General features: G+C 34.7%; 2 protein-coding genes across 5 annotated transcripts; one reads left to right on the top strand and one right to left on the bottom strand.

Annotated features, from left to right (window-relative positions):
- Nucleotides 1-386: 386 nt before the first annotated feature.
- LOC102587900 (patatin-like protein 6) lies at nucleotides 387-9,573 on the top strand. Of its 2 annotated transcripts, XM_006345740.2 has the most exons (3): nucleotides 387-1,962; nucleotides 4,249-4,548; nucleotides 9,080-9,573. In XM_006345740.2, the coding sequence occupies exons 1-2, from the start codon at nucleotides 835-837 to the stop codon at nucleotides 4,519-4,521; spliced, it is 1,401 nt and encodes a 466-aa protein (XP_006345802.1). In that variant the 5' UTR covers nucleotides 387-834; the 3' UTR covers nucleotides 4,522-4,548; nucleotides 9,080-9,573. The 2 variants fall into 2 exon arrangements, with proteins under 2 accessions (XP_006345802.1, XP_015163540.1); XM_015308054.1 differs by lacking the exon at nucleotides 9,080-9,573 and having other exon boundaries at nucleotides 4,249-4,974.
- A 730-nt stretch (nucleotides 9,574-10,303) lies between these two features.
- LOC102587577 (uncharacterized) lies at nucleotides 10,304-16,277 on the bottom strand. 3 transcript variants are annotated; one of them, XM_015308053.1, is made up of 11 exons: nucleotides 16,209-16,277; nucleotides 15,592-15,701; nucleotides 15,293-15,388; nucleotides 13,935-13,991; nucleotides 13,701-13,853; nucleotides 13,264-13,348; nucleotides 12,871-12,961; nucleotides 12,577-12,747; nucleotides 12,375-12,491; nucleotides 11,895-12,286; nucleotides 10,304-11,390 (listed from the first exon to the last, which is right to left on the bottom strand). In XM_015308053.1, the coding sequence occupies exons 3-11, from the start codon at nucleotides 15,323-15,325 to the stop codon at nucleotides 10,768-10,770; spliced, it is 1,722 nt and encodes a 573-aa protein (XP_015163539.1). In that variant the 5' UTR covers nucleotides 15,326-15,388; nucleotides 15,592-15,701; nucleotides 16,209-16,277; the 3' UTR covers nucleotides 10,304-10,767. The 3 variants fall into 3 exon arrangements, with proteins under 3 accessions (XP_015163539.1, XP_015163537.1, XP_015163538.1); XM_015308051.1 differs by lacking the exon at nucleotides 16,209-16,277 and adding an exon at nucleotides 16,016-16,202; XM_015308052.1 differs by lacking the exons at nucleotides 13,935-13,991; nucleotides 16,209-16,277 and adding an exon at nucleotides 16,016-16,202 and having other exon boundaries at nucleotides 13,701-13,895.
- Between the last annotated feature and the right edge of the window lie 1,430 nt (nucleotides 16,278-17,707).

The following is a 17,707-nucleotide window of genomic DNA, read 5'->3' as shown; positions in this document are numbered from 1 at the left end:
AAAAAGAAATTATTTGAAAAGGTGTCAAATAGACTGGAAAACGGGCCCATATGCATTGAATAGTTGGCAGCCATTGAGTGGGTCATTAATACACGTGGCAGCGTGTGCATTTCACGCTTTTGGCTCCAAAAATCGCGTGTTTATTTATTTAAAGGTAGGATAGTTAAAGTGCCTATTTGTGCATTATGAAAGTTGGAGGTCAAAGTTAAAATTTGAAGCCAAGTATAGGGGCCAATATATGTATTATGCCTAGTTTTAATGTTACGATTTCTAGGATTTGAGGACGGTAATTTTTTATCCTCATCGTCTCCATTTACGTGACTCTAACAAAAAAAAAACCCACCTTTATCAATATTGAATGAGATAAAAAAATGTCCAATTCTAAAAAAACAAAAACTTTTAAGATAACCAAAACTGTCAAATAAGTGCTCAACTTGTTGCCTCCTCCTCTCCCCTCCTCCTTTTTGTCTTCTCTGCATAACTTTCTTCTTCCCTATATACTCCTCCCTTTGTGTGATACATACATATACATACAGAGTGTGAGGGAAAAGAGATATACCCACCACAAACATATATAAATTGATCAAATTCCTTCCCCAAAATCACTTTTCAGATCAATTTTGAAGCATATCTGAGGTAAAAGGAGATTGAAAAAAACTGTCTTAACGCTTGTGTAGCTAAAATAACCTTATATGGGTTGAAGGTTGAAGTTTCTCAGCTGTTTGTTTTGGGAAAAATCAACAGATGGGTATTGAGGATTTGGGAGAAATTAGGTGATTCCAAGAAAGGGTCTTTTGAAATTTTGGAGCTTTTTTGAATTGGATTTGTTAAGAAATGGAGTCTAATGTTATATCAGATATGCGATTAGAACCGAGCATTGATACAGATAAGCTAAGTTACGAGATTTTCTCTATTCTAGAAAGCAAATTCTTATTTGGTTACGATGATCAAAAGCTTTGGGTACCTAAAAATTTACCGTCTCCGGTTGAAGATAACAAAAACGACGGCGTTTTAACCACATCAGCGACGGAGAATATTCAGGCGATTAAGAATCAACGAGGAAAAATATGTATCCTCAGCATTGATGGTGGTGGAATGCGAAATATATTATCAGGTAAAGCTTTAGCGTATTTGGAACAAGCGTTAAAGGTTAAATCGGGGAATCCAGAAGCTAGAATCGCCGATTATTTCGACGTTGCTGTTGGTTCCGGCGTCGGAGGAATTTTCACGGCGATGTTATTTTCAACGAAGGATCAAAACCGTCCTGTTTTCCAAGCTGAAGATACATGGAAGCTTTTAGAGGAACAAGGTAGAAGAATTTATCCTTCAAAAGGGTCAAGTTCTGCCGGAAATGGTTTTCTCCGGCGAGTTTTCCGAGGTGGCGCAACCCGTTCAGATACTTCCGGTTTAGAGAAAGTGATGAAAGAAGCATTTATGGATAAAAAAACCGGTCGAAGCCTTACGTTAAAGGATACTCTTAAACCGGTTTTAATCCCCTGTTATGACCTTTCAAGTACGGCGCCGTTTTTGTTCTCCCGAGCTGATGCATTCGAATCGGAAAGCTTTGATTTCCGGTTATGGGAAGTTTGCCGAGCTACATCAGCTGAACCGGGACTCTTCGAACCGGTTTGTATGAAATCCGTCGATGGAAAAACCGGGTGCGTGGCGGTTGACGGCGGTTTAGCTATGAGCAACCCGACGGCCGCCGCGATTACTCACGTTCTTCATAACAAACAGGAATTTCCTTTTGTTAGAGGTGTTGAGGACATTTTGGTCCTTTCACTTGGAACAGGGCAGCTTCTAGAAGGAAGCTTCCAATATGAACATGTCAAAAAGTGGAAGGCTAAGGACTGGGCTAAGCCAATGGCCCGAATCTCCGGCGACGGAGCCGCTGATATGGTTGATCACTCCGTCGCCATGGCGTTTGGGCAATGTCGGAGTAGTAACTACGTCCGCATTCAGGTAAATATACTTATCAGCACTCGATATTTATACAACCGTTACAAAAATTAGTAGGCACAAATTAAAATAAACTATATATTACGCAGATTATAGAAGTTTATCTAAATCATCTAATATGTGACATAGTTAGGTAGATATATTGTTCGAATTTTAATTTAATAAAGTAAAGTTAGGTGATTTCTCATGTCTATCGGATGAATTTATAGTATAACGAGTAGGTTTTGGCTCATAAACTATATATGTGTTAAAAACAAACTAGATAAGTACAAACAATATGTTTGAAATCTAAAGAAATGAATGAACCATAGAGTTAGAAATTTCGAATTCAACAACATATTAAATTTCACAAGTGTAATTTGGGGAGCGTAAAATATATGCAAATCTTACCCTTATTTCGTAGAAGCAGAGAAACTACACGTTTAAGTCTAATTTTTCATACGTTAATATTTTGAATTATTTCTGAGTCAACCTAATGTATACATACACTTTATGACTTTAATTCTTGAATCTTTATACATAATTAGAAAAATCATAGTTGTCACTACCAACTAAGGGAATTTTTGTAATGAATGTGTCTCTACTAGAAACAATGTTGTCATTGCCAAACAACTGGATAAAGGGGATAGACTGATATCTTGATTGAAAATAGGAAAATGTGAATGTTAATAAAGTAGATAATAGTAGTAGTAGTAATAATGATAAAAGATTGAATTTTTCCCACCTGGGAATATAATAAAGAGCAGTCCTTTTCTGATGTCTAACTGGCAGAAGTGGATAATATCTGATGGTAGCCAGTTGCAGAATCATCAATGTGACACTCTCTGCCAATTTAGTACATTAAATGTTCACAGCTGTGGTTTACCATATTTAGCTGGGCATGATGACCACTCATCATCATCTAACAGTTCTTCTTTTAAAAATGTGGTGTTACCGTACCTCGATTAATCTCAAAGTTATTTGCTATTTTCACCATCATAGATATCAGACAACATTATTCATCAAAAACATGAAAAAATAATGGACAAAAATAATCTAGCAAAATTTAATTAGTCATATTTGACTCATATATATTGACAATTTAAAGTATTTTTTTTAAGTATTTTCACGCTATTGATATATTTTTAAACTTGTAGTATGTGACTTATCTTATTTTCCGATGATTAATCCATTTATTAGTTTTTATGAATAGATACCTATAATTATCTTTTAGGTTATTTGATAGTGTAAAAATTTACATTGTGGTCTATAGAAGGATAGACTTTAGACCCTTCGGGGTGGCCTAGTGATTTGGGCTTGGAACTTTCATGTTGGAGATCTTAAGTTCGAAACCCAGCGAAAGCAAGGGGTTGTAGGATAGACTTTAGAGTTTAAGAAATTTCTATATCGCTCGAGTCACTTTTACCTGCTATAGTAATTGATATGCTTTATTATTACAAATCTCATATTTGAAGGAGCTTCTTCCACCATTTTCTTATCCTTGAGACTGTTGATTTATTGCTATTCAGCGTGGGTTTTTTACCATTTACAGATTACTTATTAAGGAAGACTTTAAAAGATAATGATTCTTACAAGTTAACTATATATAAATATAATAATATATATTGTGTAGTGGATGTAAAAAAGTACTCTTGGTTACTTTGTGAGGTAGGAGATTGACCAATGGGATATCCACTAGAGAATATTATATGCATAAAGGTATGATAATTGACTTGAAGACATATAATAATCTCTAGTGGAGGATGATTCAGAAGAATAATGGGATAACTTAAACAAATTCAAATATGGAATATATGTTTTTTGTACTTTGCTAACCATTTGACTAAGGTTGTAGTGGGACGGATAGATTCTATTTATTTTAATTGGAATTTTAATTTTGAGCTTTGGTTGGGAAAAAATTCTGGTAGGGAACGCTTCTCCTTCAATGAGCCTTAATCGTCACAAATAAGGATTTGTTGGACCTAAATACGAGTACCAGATGCCGCATGAAAAATAAAAAAGAGAAACCATAGCTTTTTGTTTACTAAGTTTATATTAACATGCAAAGTAGAATAACTTGTCACCATACAAGTTTCTCTGTATGATTTCTTACTACAGTAGATGATTAATGCTCCCTCTAAACTTCAACAATTCCTCTATATTCCTTGAAATTTAACTTATAACTTGATGTCAGATTACTAATCTCACTTCTTTATGAACATTTATTTGTTATCGTTTAGACAATTTAATAGTAAATAGTTTCTTTACGCAGTCGGTATATAAAAGTTAAGCTCTTCATCTCAAATGCAGGCTAATGGATCGAGCTTCGGTCGTTGTGGGGTGAACATAGATGCTGATCCAAGTCCTAACAATGTGAAAAAGCTTGTGGGAATTGCAGATGAAATGCTGAAACAGAAAAATGTAGAATCCCTGCTATTTGGTGGTAGGAAAATTGCAGAACAAAGCAATTTCCAGAAACTTGATTGGTTTGCTGGGGAACTTGTACAAGAGCATCAGAGGAGGAGTTGCAGGATAGCTCCCACTGTTGCATTTAAGCAACATCTCACAAATCAAGAAAAATAAATGAAAAGATCAAAAAAGAAAGATTTGGTAAGTTTTCTTTCTATCCCATCTTTCCCATTTTGTATGATTTGTCCACTGCCATCAACTTGTACTATATGAATTGTAGTAAAATTTTATATAAATATACATATTTATATGAGTCGCTTCCATTTCGACAAAGAAGTACTGGCTGAAGGGTTTTGGTTTAGCGATAAGGACGCAACACATGACGTGTACGCATACATCAAGCAGAGGCGACTTCAAGATTTTAAGTTTAGGTTATTGGATACAAGATAAGATTATTTATATCTATTAAGTGGGGTTCTACTGATCCCATAACATGTATTGTAGATCCGCTCCTTCTGACATTGAGTTTGAACCCTACCGGACAAACCTTGATTTCAAGTTGGAAAAAGGGTAGAGGGGTGGGCTCATACTCCAATATAGTGGATGTAGTGATTTTAAAATTCTAAATCCGCCTTTGTTTGTTTCCAAGCATGTTCAAATCCTCATGCCCCATAAATTCGCCCTGGCCCCCTTTTTTAATCTTGTATTAAGATGCACTTTGCTGGCGAAGCGGTTAACTCTAATTTCAATCATCTCCATGGTGATGGAAGTTCACCCAAGTTATGGTTCTACAATCTCCCAACTAGTCGTGCCTTCTCCGATTCGATCAGAGAGCTAATATGGGCCAAGCAATCATTTTGTTTGTTAATCTTGGTCAATTCAAGTTGATTTGAGGCTCTTTTGATCTTCAGACCGATCCCTTGGATCTTCTTCAGCCACGAGAAGACTTGGTTTTGTCAGAGCGGATATAGGTTTGAACATACAAGTTTGACAGAAGTCAATAGTTTTGGTCCAAATCTTGTACGTGTTAAAAAATCACTTAACGTATACCAAAATTAAATTCCGAACCCAATCACTAACACTTATGATTGTTATCCTAGAATCCAAAATCTATAAAGTTCAAAACCTAAATCCGTCTCTTTTGCATGTCTTATCTAAGTTTGCTGATGATGTCAACTAGGACCCATAATGCTCATTATTGGAACATTATGATCATATGAACCAAAAACATTATTTTTTTCTTAGCAATAATTGAAGTTTTGTGAACAGAAATCACAAGAAGGTTTAGGTGTTGTTTCTGTGCATCCGTGAGCTCAGTCTTGTCATTTCCTTTTTGTTTTAAAACATCAAATCACTTGGTGGTGGGTGTAATAGTAGTTTATGAGAAGAGACTCTTCCATATTATAGTCTACCGACACTTTTTGGTTCTTGGATTAAGATGACATTTTAATTAATCATCTTCTATTGATATTCAAACCCCACAATATTTTTGGTTTTTTGCTACGTGTCATATTCGTGTCGGATCCTTCAAAATGCATTACTTTTGAAGGTTTCATGGTAAGGATTGCAACTTTCCGTAAATTTTTTCATTTGTTAGTCAATGATGGAACCTTGCATTTTAATAAAAAAAAAAATTAGGATCGTTGAATTGAATGATATTTCTGTTTAGGTATGCACATGTTGACAAATTTGAAGAATTCGTGGGGTAGGCGGGACTGAGTGATTATTTTACAGTGAAACAAAAGAATTGGCAGGGGACCTTGTGGAATGGATTTAACTTAACATTGTAATTTTCATATAACATTAGTGTATTTTTGCATGTTTTAGCAGATTATCTATTTTAATTTTTGGTTTACTATTTACTATAGGCATTTACTTGTCATCGGGGGTAGAGCTATAATATTAGGTAGCCTAGCAATTTTGCTTACTATATAAATATTAAGAAAATCATAAAATCTGTATAAATATTTAATTGTGAATTTTGTAACTAAAACGAGCTAAAAATTTGGTGACAAATTTAAAACCTATCATAAACTTCAATTGTGTATTGGGGGAGGAGGGTGTATAGTATAAAAGTTGCTGCATTGTTACTGTCCATAGTCGAGAAAGATTTGAAGAAAAGGGACAGCTAGCTCTCCCTGTTTCATGAATCATGTTGTGGTTGACCATTAAAAAAAGTACCACCAAAAGATAATTTTGAACGGATAAATCTCTTTATTTTTAGTCCGATGTCTTTAATGGGTCCTATGCATCACAAATCTAAATTAATCGTGTCAGTAACATCAACAATCCAATGTAATTTCACCAGGTGGGATTTGGGTAAGGTAGTGTACCAGACCGTTGTTTCCAAAAGATCAGTTCAATAACTTCTAACAAAGCAATTTTAAAAAGTATATAGGCCCAAAGCAGACACAGCAAATAATAATAAAATCATTACAAAAAAAAAAAGAGAAAAGATTGGGAAGAGTTGATGTCGGTCGATGGTGTGAAAACACTTCCTGATGTCGAATTCCAAAAACCTGCGGGAGGTTCCCCACTCGAAGAACGTAGAGGGAAAGAATGGGGGAGACAAGGGAGAATGATTTAGGGAATTAATGGTAAAATAAAAAGTTTAATACTATATTTTTAGCGGGTTGGGTTAAATGGGGTGGGTCATTAAATGATTTAAATAGATATATATTTGGTTCTTAAAATTTTGGTTAAAAATTAAAATTCCATGTCAACAAATTTTAATGAAAAAAATAATTAAATAGATTGATTGACTTTCTTTACAAAGAAGTCATAGTTGAATGACTTCTGACTTGAAAATGAAAGTTGAGTGATTTTCTATGAAAAGAATTAATAATTGAGTGACCATCAAAATTATTAACCCCACAATATTATGATAACCAAAGCAAATAACAACATGTATTAATAGAAGAAAAGAACTGTTTGAAAAAGCACCTTATTTTACTCTGGCTGTGTCTCTCATGGTGTCACTTTTACTTTTAGAGTTGAAAGTTACATTTGAATATATATTAATATCAGAATTTCATCTACTTATTTCTCTGTTCTTTTTACGTTGATTGTTTATTTTTGTTTGTAGGTCCTACCTATCGTCCTTTCATGTTTACACTTTTTTCTTCTCATCTCCAACTTAACAATAACAATAATATATTTGATATAATCCCACAAAGTGGATCGAAAGAGGGTAGAATATACGCAAATTTTACTCCTACCTCAGAGGTAGAGAGGTTCCCAATAGACCCTTGGCTCAATAAAAATAGTCTAATGAAAGAAGTGACGGAAGTATAAGAAACAACAACTAATAACAAATAGTAATTGAATAAAATAATACATTAATCGAAGTACAAAGAATTAACACACAGTAACAGAAATCGAAGGACAATGCATCTCCAACTTAACAAAAGATATTATCCAAATTTTGGCTAATATAAGATGGAATTTAAAAGAGTAAATAGCACAAAAACTTGCAATGAGAAGACAAATTCTCTTGGTATCTGTGTACATGTGGGAGATAGTAAATACCCGAATAATACGTTAAGATGCCCATAAATTGATCCGAACACTATCATAATAAAAAAGAATCTTGGATTGAACATCATCTTATTAAAAAAGAAACTTGTCAACCTATTTATGATTTAGACACAATTATTAAAGTAGGGCCAATAAAGTAAGAAAACTATTTGGCAGATAGTGATGTGCAAACCCTTTAATCCTACTTGTAATGTTTATAGTACCTTGCCTACAGAGTTTTGAATTATTTCTGATGAAATTCAACAGGGAAGAAAGAATGGGTCAAAAGAATAGTTATCATCTTAAAAAGAAGAGAAAGCAGGCTATTATGTTTAAGAGGAAATTATACTGATGCTGGTTTGTATCAAATTATTGGTGAGCTATGTTGCTCAGACTTTTCGAAAATATTGTTAGGTGTGTCGAATCTTTCAAAAATAATGCTTTTTTACATGATTCGATTCAATTGTAATAATATTTTTACAGAGTCCGAACAACATAGTTGGTGGATGGCTTTATTTATACTAGTTGAAATCATAGTTTAAAGCACCTTGCACCCACCCTAACTCACCTTACCTCCACCTATTGTTCAAATACTCATTTTTCAGAAAAATATTTTCTTTTTGTCAAAACAATATTCTTCATTCCATGCACACTAATAATTTCAGTCAATGATATGCCTAAATTTTGCATCTCACATGTTTTACAAACCAACCCTTTACTATATTCACCTGATATATATACTTCAGCATATTTACAAGGGGCAGATTTAGTGCAATCATTATGGATTCACGACTTCACATGAGCTTAATAACTTTTGTCCAAATTATAATGTATTAGAATATTTTGCTCGAAATTCAATATGTTGATCCAGCTATTATTATATACTCCCTCCGTTTCAAAAAGAATGACATCCTTTCCTTTTTAGTTTGTTTCAAAAAGAATGACCTCTTTCCTTTTTTGGTAACATTTTACTTTCTGTTTTCCACGTGGCATGTTTAAAACCACAAGATTAAAGGACAATTTTGTACACTTGACATAACTTTAATTTAAGACCACAAGATTCAAAAGTCTTCTTTATTTTCTTAAACTCCGTGTCAAGTCAAACTAGATCACTCTTTTTGAAACGGAGGGAGTATTATTTTAAAATTATTATAGAAATTCATAAACTCAAAAACTTGAATTTGCCCCTAACTATTTTTATCTCCTCTTCATGCAGGAAAGTTGCTTTCAAAATTAGGGTTGGTGTAAAAATAAATAAAAAAGTAAAGATGATAAAATAGTAAGTAACCTTTACTTTTTGGAAGAGTTAAATGGGAAAGCTAGTGGGTTCCTTTGGGAAATTTTCATGGATTGAAGTGAAAAGGACACTCAATTGTTTATAATGAGAAGAAAAAAAAAGGGAGAAAACAAGAAGGGATTTGATGAATCTTGGTGGGAACTTTTTGCCTGCCATAGGACAAGCATTGTGGTGATTGCCTTTTTGATAAATATGTATTCGTATAGAGTGTATATCGAATCAAGTAATGTATCTATGAAATCTAAATATTCAATGCGTAATCATGATTGAGAGATAAATGTGTGTATGTATACACATGTTCTGTATTTTTTATTTGGTGTAAATGTTCAGTGTGGATACATTTGTATCGTGACATTTCTCTCCTTTTGTTATAATTAAGTACGGATAGGGATCGTTGGGTCCAATTATAGTTATGTGGAGATTATATATAATTCAAACATTGTTTAGTCTTTAATTTTTGCCCTTCTCGCATATTTAAAGAAAAATTGTGAGTTAAAAGTACACTTAACTATGATTTAAATTTAGCAAGGTAGAAGTTTAGATTCGACATAAGTTGTGTTTTAGAGGCATACATTTAGAGACCTTCTGTTTGTCCCACAAAAGCTTTGTAAGAATAAGGTACGCCTCTTAAGGCATAATTTTGTGGGTACTGAAATTGAACTTGTCTCTATTAACAAAAGTTATGTAAGAACTAGGTTATGTCTTACAAGGCATAGTATGTGGATTATGAACTTTTTAAGGTATAACGTTCTAAAATTGAATTTATGTCCCTATCGGTGTAAGTTAGGTGAGAACTAAGTACAATTTGTGTTATATTATGATATGACATTCGTGCTTTGAAAGAAAGAATACGCAAACCAATAAGATGGTTTTCTGGGCCGCATAGTTGAATTCAGCCCAACGTTATAGCACATAGGTCCGGCCCAATTAGAATTTATAAAGCAATGTCTAAAATTTTATAAGACTCTAGACCTTGTAGATTGAACCATTTGAACAGCCAAAAATAGTTATGAATATAACAAGTCAAGAACTTGCAATAAAACACAAACAATAGAGGAATTTTAGTAGTTCAGTTGGTTGGCTATCCAACTTTTCACCTTGTTGATTAAAAATGAAAACAAGAAAACACAACAGTATCACAAATTCAAGTGTCAACTAAAAAACACTTTCATAGAGCTTATTCTAAACTGTAAGCAGGGAACAGAGTCGAAGTGCTTATTATGGGTTTGGAAGAATAAATCAACTTTGTCCCAAACTTTATATTTGTGTTAATCATATCATTTAATATGTGGTCCAGAATCCATAAACTAAAAATCTCGACTCCACCTCTGATTGTAAGAGATCCGATCATGATAGAAAAAAACCAAAATAGTCCATATTCTTTGAACTTAAGATCAAAATGATCATCTCTCTTGCTTGGAGCATTAATAGTCGTCATTTTCTGACAAATTGGTACACTTGCCACTTTTTCATCAAAGAATGTGAACTATTAGTGTTTCATGTGAAAGAAATACGATCATTTTGAGCCTCCGTCCAAAGATAATGGACTATGTCCGGCTTTTTCTCTTTATCATGTAGTCAAATAGAAAGGATAACATCACTGAAAACTACAACAAACCCTCCAAGACAGAGTGCAATCTCATAGGGGGATTAGGGCCAACCTTTAGAGATAGTTCATGAAGCTCCTTGTCTATACATCCAAGTTCCCCATCCAGCTGCTTAAATGTCTCCTCCATTCTACGTGTGAGTGCTTGTCGCCTTTGCCGTAAACTTTCCATGATAAATACTTCATCTATATGCAGTAAACGATTTTCAAGCCAGCCTATTTCAATGCCACTTAACTTTAGGTCCCAGATATGTTGCCTAGCAACATTGAACTGATCCTTTGACAAGTTCACTATCGTAAGATTATTGAGAAAGTAGACTAACTCTGCCAATATTTCCAAATACACCGACTGAAGTATGCTACTTGCAACCCTGAAGTTCACGAGTGAATCAGGGTACCGCGAGACAACCCTACTGAGTATTGGTAAAGTTCGTCGTGCTACTTGATAGCCTCCCCAAGGAACTTGCTCGTCACCACGACCAGGTCCTTCGTAGGGAATCTGACTCGGGTTTGTAGAGATAGACATCACTTGGAAGGAAGTTGGATGCTCCAATACAGAAGAAGTCCGTCTAGAGTGATCTTCTGAGGCATTTGGGTGACTGGGAGTAATAGTCTCTTCTTGCTCTTCAAGACATTCCCCGAAATCAACAAGGACAAGCTTTAGCTTTCTTAAAATGACAAATTCAGATAAAGGAGCATAAATAAACTAGTTACAGCCAGGCTTTTATTCAATAATGGAACAGCAGCCTTGTAAAACTATCCAGATTGGTGAATCGTGACTCGTGCATATGGACAGACCAAAATATTACAACTTAGAGTTAATATTCTTCATGGTATAGTCATTTTATGATATACACCCTTCTTATGTATTATAGTTTGAGTGGAGATGAAGTTTAACAATGTGAAGAGAACTTATGGATCTTATGGGTTTCAACAAACGGTATGTATAATATACCAAAAGTACTCTTTGAATCTTGAACTTTTACATGTCATGCCATTCCTATAAGTGAATGTCATCAATGGTGGAATTGCAAACTCAATAGATATAGAGAAGTGGTAGTCTTTTTCTAAACTGACTAAAAAGGAAAGTAAAACACATAAATTGAAATGGAGGAAGTAACTATTTACCTTGTAGCGTCGATCTGAACCAATCACTGCCCAAATCCAAAGCTATAGTATCGAGACTAGTGTTTATAGAGTCTGGAAAGTCAAAATCCTCGAATAGCTCATACAAGTCCTCATCTCTAGTTTGGATGCTTACAGTGTCATTTGGAATAGATCCCTCATTATTCTCCCTCGCAACTGCTGTATGCAATTGCAGTCCATTGTCCTCTACAGGGGAAAAACAATGGACATTATTATGCGATCCAGTTGTCTGCTGCCTGATCTCCAAATCTGTCATAGTAGATTGAGCACAATCGAGTACTGCTTCCGAGTCTTGCATGTACTGATCCTCCTCGAGCATAAGATTTGTTGTCTGTTGACCCTGAGATAAAGATATCTGGTCCAGATCATTTGTTCTGCATATCAAAATAGTAAATTAATGTATTGCAATTCTTTCTGCGAAAGATTTGTATATATATAGTTAGGAACTCATCGGTCCATTACCTTCTCACATGAGAGGAGTCCTCACCCTCATGTTGCATTCGAGATATCATGCCAACTCCACGGCCATGGTTTCCACCTTCAAAATACTTGCTCAAGCTCATAATAAATTGACTTGATCTGTAACATTCAACCAAAAACATATTCATGTAAAAATATGAGTGAAGTTCTCATTGCAGACTTCATTTTAGTTCAAAAGTCATACTTATTATAACATGGCTTGTGGTAAACAGAAAAGAGACTTCGGGTGGCAAAGGCATGAGAAGCAACGGCAAGAGCACCTTCCACGCTTTGTCTTGAAAATGTTGATGCTCCAATAGAACAACGTTGATAAGATAAACGTCTAATCCCAACATGTAGTTTGCCAGTTTCATCCCTTGAAGCAAAATCAAAGGAAATAAATCAAATGAGGTATGAAAAGATAAAAATTCTCCAAGATACATAATTGCAGGAGATGTAGCTCAACAGTAAGGCCAAAAGCATGCCATAGGAAAAGTACCTTAAGAACACAACTAAATCCCCGGCAAGCAATTTCTTACTAGTAACGAATGTACTCCAGCCATTTGTGAGCGAATGCCTCCGTGGTTGGCCTACTCAGTGTAGTTAAGATTAAAAAAAAACGGAGAGAAAAAGAATAGAACATCAAGATATAGATATAGCTCATTCACCTAATTTTAGTGTTCTTCTTGGTATAAAAATCAAAGAATAGAAACTTCTTAGTCTAAAAAGTACAACAACGGTCGTCTTCATTTTTGACAATGAGCCATAAACTCAAAATCCTACCATAGCAGGTATAATTTTAGTTTCATTCTTTGTCATTTGTCAAGTTGAATAACAAAACAATAATTCATTTGGTCGATATTCAATCTTAACATAGGAGAGGAGGGATTGCCTTGGTATGCATGTTTAAAGCGCCATTCATTTCCTTGAAGATCCGTTGCTATCAGTTCTTGGCTTGGTTTTTCTTGTCGCATGTCCTGATCATTGAAGAAACCAATCCCAAAAATCAAAATCCAGTCAACCAAATACCTTAAATATTTACACATAAAAGAAATACAATAGTAACTCTGCCACAATCCCAGGCAAGTTGGGGACGGCTATATGAATTCACACACACAACAACAACATACCCAGTGTAGTCCCCCCACTTTCTGGGGTCTGGGGAGGGTAGAGTGTATGTAGACCTTACCCCTACCTCAGAGGTAGAGAGGTTGTTTCCGCTAGACCCTCAACTCAAGGAAAAAATTATCCGAATCAGAATTCATACACGCAAAAAAAAAAAAAGGAAGGAAAAATTTGAGAAACAGATACAATTAATTAGTGCATTACCAAGGGAGGAAAGCATTTGACAGCATCTTTCAGGGGAACAAACAGTCCCCAATTGCTTTTTATATCAGATTGAGTTAAACACTTGCAAAACGACTGAAACTGGGGCCTTGGAGTGTCTAGAGGACTAAAATCCGGAGCTGTTGGCTCATTTTGCTGCAAGGAGTGGTAGTCTTGGCTGTAAACAAGAGTGTTATCCTGGAAAATCTTCAAAAATAAAGTAAATTGAGTTCTTACATCTTGATTTGGCAATAATCTGATCTCCGCATAAACCTCTTCCGTCTCATGTTCAACCTACCAAAAAACAACTATTGCAGACAAATGGCTCCGCGAATCTTGCTTTAATCAAATATTGCTTCAGAATAAGATGGTATAATACATAAACAAACACTCAAACTTTGAGATTGCACATCTAGACACCTCAACTTGGTGTCAACTGAAAACTAAACACTCCAACTCGCCCCCAACTCGTGGACACTTGACGCTAACGCATCACATAAATTTTGTAAGTGTCTAGATGATCATTTTGTGAGTTGGAGTATTCAACTGACATAAATCACAATGGAGAGAGTTGAGGTGTCTAGATGTGCATACTCAAAGTTGGAGTACTTACTTGCTAGTTGAGTCCAAGTTTGAGTCCAAGTTTGAGTGCATGTTAATGTATTATGCCTAATAAGATTAGTACGTCGAAAATGGATGCTATGTAGTAATTAGGATCCATTAACCTTAGATAATTCGGGTGCCTTAGTTTCGCTTGAGTTTTATGAGATTTGCATAAACCCAAACACTAAAGTTGATTCCAACAATTGGGCTCATTGCTCTAACCATACTTCTTCGTCAAATAAAGAATAGGCTTTGTTGGTGGGCATAGTTGGACCATGGAGGATCCATATGCAGGGATAAAATCACATATGGAGTTCACAAATTTATCAAACAGCTAGTGAATATGGGTCACTTGCCTCATTGTGAATCTTATATCATAGAGGGACCTACACCTATAAGAGGAATTTCTAATGCAGGACTACCTGTTGGTACTGAAATCACATGGTCTATGATCTACTAAAAGAACAATTTAGCTAGCCCATGAGGCTAACTCGCGCACATTGTGATAAGCATTAACTGTGAGATTTAATTGTCAACAACAAGAAGCTCGTAAACATTGGAACTAGCACTAAACAGAGGATCTAATTGTCTAATAATATTCATCAACAACAACAAATAACTACTACTGAAACAACAACTAATACAAGCAAGTTGGGGTCACATTATGAATCCTCATACATCATATTGCTTCATTTAAGCTCTAATTGCTTAGCATAGAATGATTTGCACTTCAAGATCTTTTCTTGGGTGTTATCATTTCTTCCCACTGGACCTTTTGTATTGTGAATATATAGGGTCCAAATACCAACTTTATGTAAGAATTTCCCAAAGAAAATTAAATGACACTAACATGGAGGAGATTGTGTATCCTAATCAATCCCAAGAGTAATAGGCAAAAGTCCTTAAGATCCATCAATCTAACTACACCAACTCCCACAAAAAAGATAAAAACTATCTCAAAAACATTTGAAATGATCAATTATCACGCATACCAGAAGGCGAATATGTAGAACACGACAAAGCATCTTTGGGGGTAAGTTGGACAATTGTAGTCTTTCAATCAGTTCCTGGTTGGATGATTGCTCCAGCTGGCCAAAACCAAAAATTCATTAGGAAGAAAAAAGCACAGGCTTAGTAGCCTAATTTACTGAGTTCAACTGCACTCGTACTCTTTAACTCAGAGCATAAACATACAACAACATACCCAGTGAAATCCCACATGGAGCATAAAGCCATAAACATAGAACCCATAATTTCAAAAACTATCAAAAAAATCCCTAAAATTGATAACCTGCTCCACATGAAGTCTTGGAAAGTAGTATACTCTCTCCCCAGCCTTTGGAACATCCAACGATGAACCAGAACAGACCTTCCATATTTCCCTACGCAGACCATCATCACCTGACAAATCACCCACCCAAAAAACAAAACAATTTATAAATCAACAACAACAACATATCCGGTGTAATCCCGCAAGTGGGATCTGTGGAGGGTACACAGCCTTGCCCCTATAAAGGTAGAGAGGTTGTTTCCAACGATCAAGTGAAGCATATCAAAATCAGTACGAAAGGAAAATACAGTAATAGTAAAGAAATCATATAGAAAAAAACAAAAAACAGTAGCAACCACAGATAGTACATAAACAACAATCTATAAATCAAGAGTGAAAAATGTCCTTTTTTTGTATAAAAACAAAAAAAGTTAGAATCTTGAACCTTCAAATGACATATGATTTGGGTATTTCTGCTGTGAAAACCACGGTTGATCAACCATAATCAAAGCACAAAAAAAGTATACAACTTGCTAAAGTGAACCACAAAAGACAATCTTTTTTAGGTTAATATCTATCAAAATCACAAATTCACAATCACAATTTTGGTAGGTACAGTTAAGATAAAAGGAACTGACGTCAAAATAAGTATTTATTAATTCAACCAGCAATGATGCTTCTTCATTTATTCTTCACCCCCAACCCCCACCCCCCCTCTTTTAAATTTGTCCATTTTTCTCCACTAACGCGGCTTCACTCTTGTGTGTAGCAGTGTGTGGAAAAATGAGTAACGCGGCCACACAAATATGCAAAAGAAAGTCTGAATTGGATACTCGCATGCGGGGGTGTACGGTACACTATTGATAACTTTGCTTTAGCAATTTCCGTTCCGATTTATTTGTGTGATTTTAATTTTGTAAAATTTTAAAAAATAATGAGAACTTATAAATATTTATGATCTTAAACTAAAAAACATTTTAAATGAAAATGGGACGATTAGTACTTCGTGGGAGAGAAACACAATCATCTTTAAGGAAGAAGTGCACAAATAGGAATGTCATTGTTTAACTAATACTCACTTTTTAAGGCTGGGCATAAATATCAGAAAACAGAAAAATCGAACTAATTCGATTTTTTAGATCGGCGTCTTGTTTTATTTTTTCAAAAGTTCGGTTTTTTGGTTTGGTATTTGGTGCTCGGGTCTCAAAAGTTCGGTATATCAAAGAATCAAATTTTTATTTTTTAAAAATTAAAATAAATTTTATATATATATATAAAGCATTCTCTTACCTAAAAATTCAACTAACAATTAAATCATTCATGAACAAATCAAAGTAGCAACAAATGTACAATTCAACAGTTAACTTCAAATGTTAATTTTCAAGAGAAACTCAAACATATTTCTACCAATGTACATTATGTAAAGGAACTTGACTTCGTACTTGTTTTTCTCGAGAAGTAATTGGAGGTACACTGTTCTTGATTAGAGCCGTCAAAACGGGCTTAGTCCATGGGGCCCGCCCAACCCAACCCGTTATTGGGATAGGATTGGGATAGAATTTTTCAATCTCATTTAAAATTAGGGTTTATAAGCCCGATCCATATAAGCTCTTGCCCTTGAGGTTTGATCAGGGTCGGGGTCGGTCCATGGGTCAAAATTTTTATTCAAGGGTAACCCAAGGCTGGCTCTATGCTTTCAAAAATAAGGCCTTTGCCTTAGGCCCCCAAATTTCGGGGGGCCCAAATTTTTGTTAAGAATAAATTATGTGTTAAATTTTTTATAGAAAAATTAATTATTTATGATAAAAAGTATAATTTTTTTAAAATAAATTATTTTATCCACTTTAACATCTTTTGTACTTTGTTAAATATAAGAATTAACAGTGAAATGTGTTAACAAAGTGAATTACAAATTCTTTTTTATTTCTTTTTAAATTTTAGTTTCAAGCATTACTCTAAGCATATTCTGACATTGAGGGTGCAATACCAAAAATTCCCCATTAAATACTTAGGGTGCCCTCTAACCACAGGGAAGAAAAAAATTGAGTATTATTCTGACATTGTGAACAACATCATTGGTAAGATCAGGGGTTGGCATACTAAACTAATTTCAATGGGAGGTAGAGCTATCCTCATT

Source organism: Solanum tuberosum, unplaced genomic scaffold (genome assembly GCF_000226075.1).
Source record: "Solanum tuberosum cultivar DM 1-3 516 R44 unplaced genomic scaffold, SolTub_3.0 scf00072, whole genome shotgun sequence".
NCBI classification, from domain to species: Eukaryota; Viridiplantae; Streptophyta; class Magnoliopsida; order Solanales; family Solanaceae; genus Solanum; species Solanum tuberosum.
This window is presented reverse-complemented; position numbering and strand designations above follow the sequence as displayed.

Coding starts and splice junctions, on each gene's coding strand:
- LOC102587577 (XM_015308051.1), bottom strand. CDS start 16,073: ATGGTTGATCAACCGTGGTTTTCACAGCAGAAATACCCAAATCATATG. Junction 13,992..15,292: donor TTCTACATATTCGCCTTCTG/GTATGCGTGATA, acceptor GTTTTTTGGTAG/GTTGAACATGAGACGGAAGA. Junction 12,748..12,870: donor GATTTAGTTGTGTTCTTAAG/GTACTTTTCCTA, acceptor TTTTGCTTCAAG/GGATGAAACTGGCAAACTAC.
- LOC102587900 (XM_006345740.2), top strand. CDS start 835: ATGGAGTCTAATGTTATATCAGATATGCGATTAGAACCGAGCATTGAT. Junction 1,963..4,248: donor GTAACTACGTCCGCATTCAG/GTAAATATACTT, acceptor TCTCAAATGCAG/GCTAATGGATCGAGCTTCGG.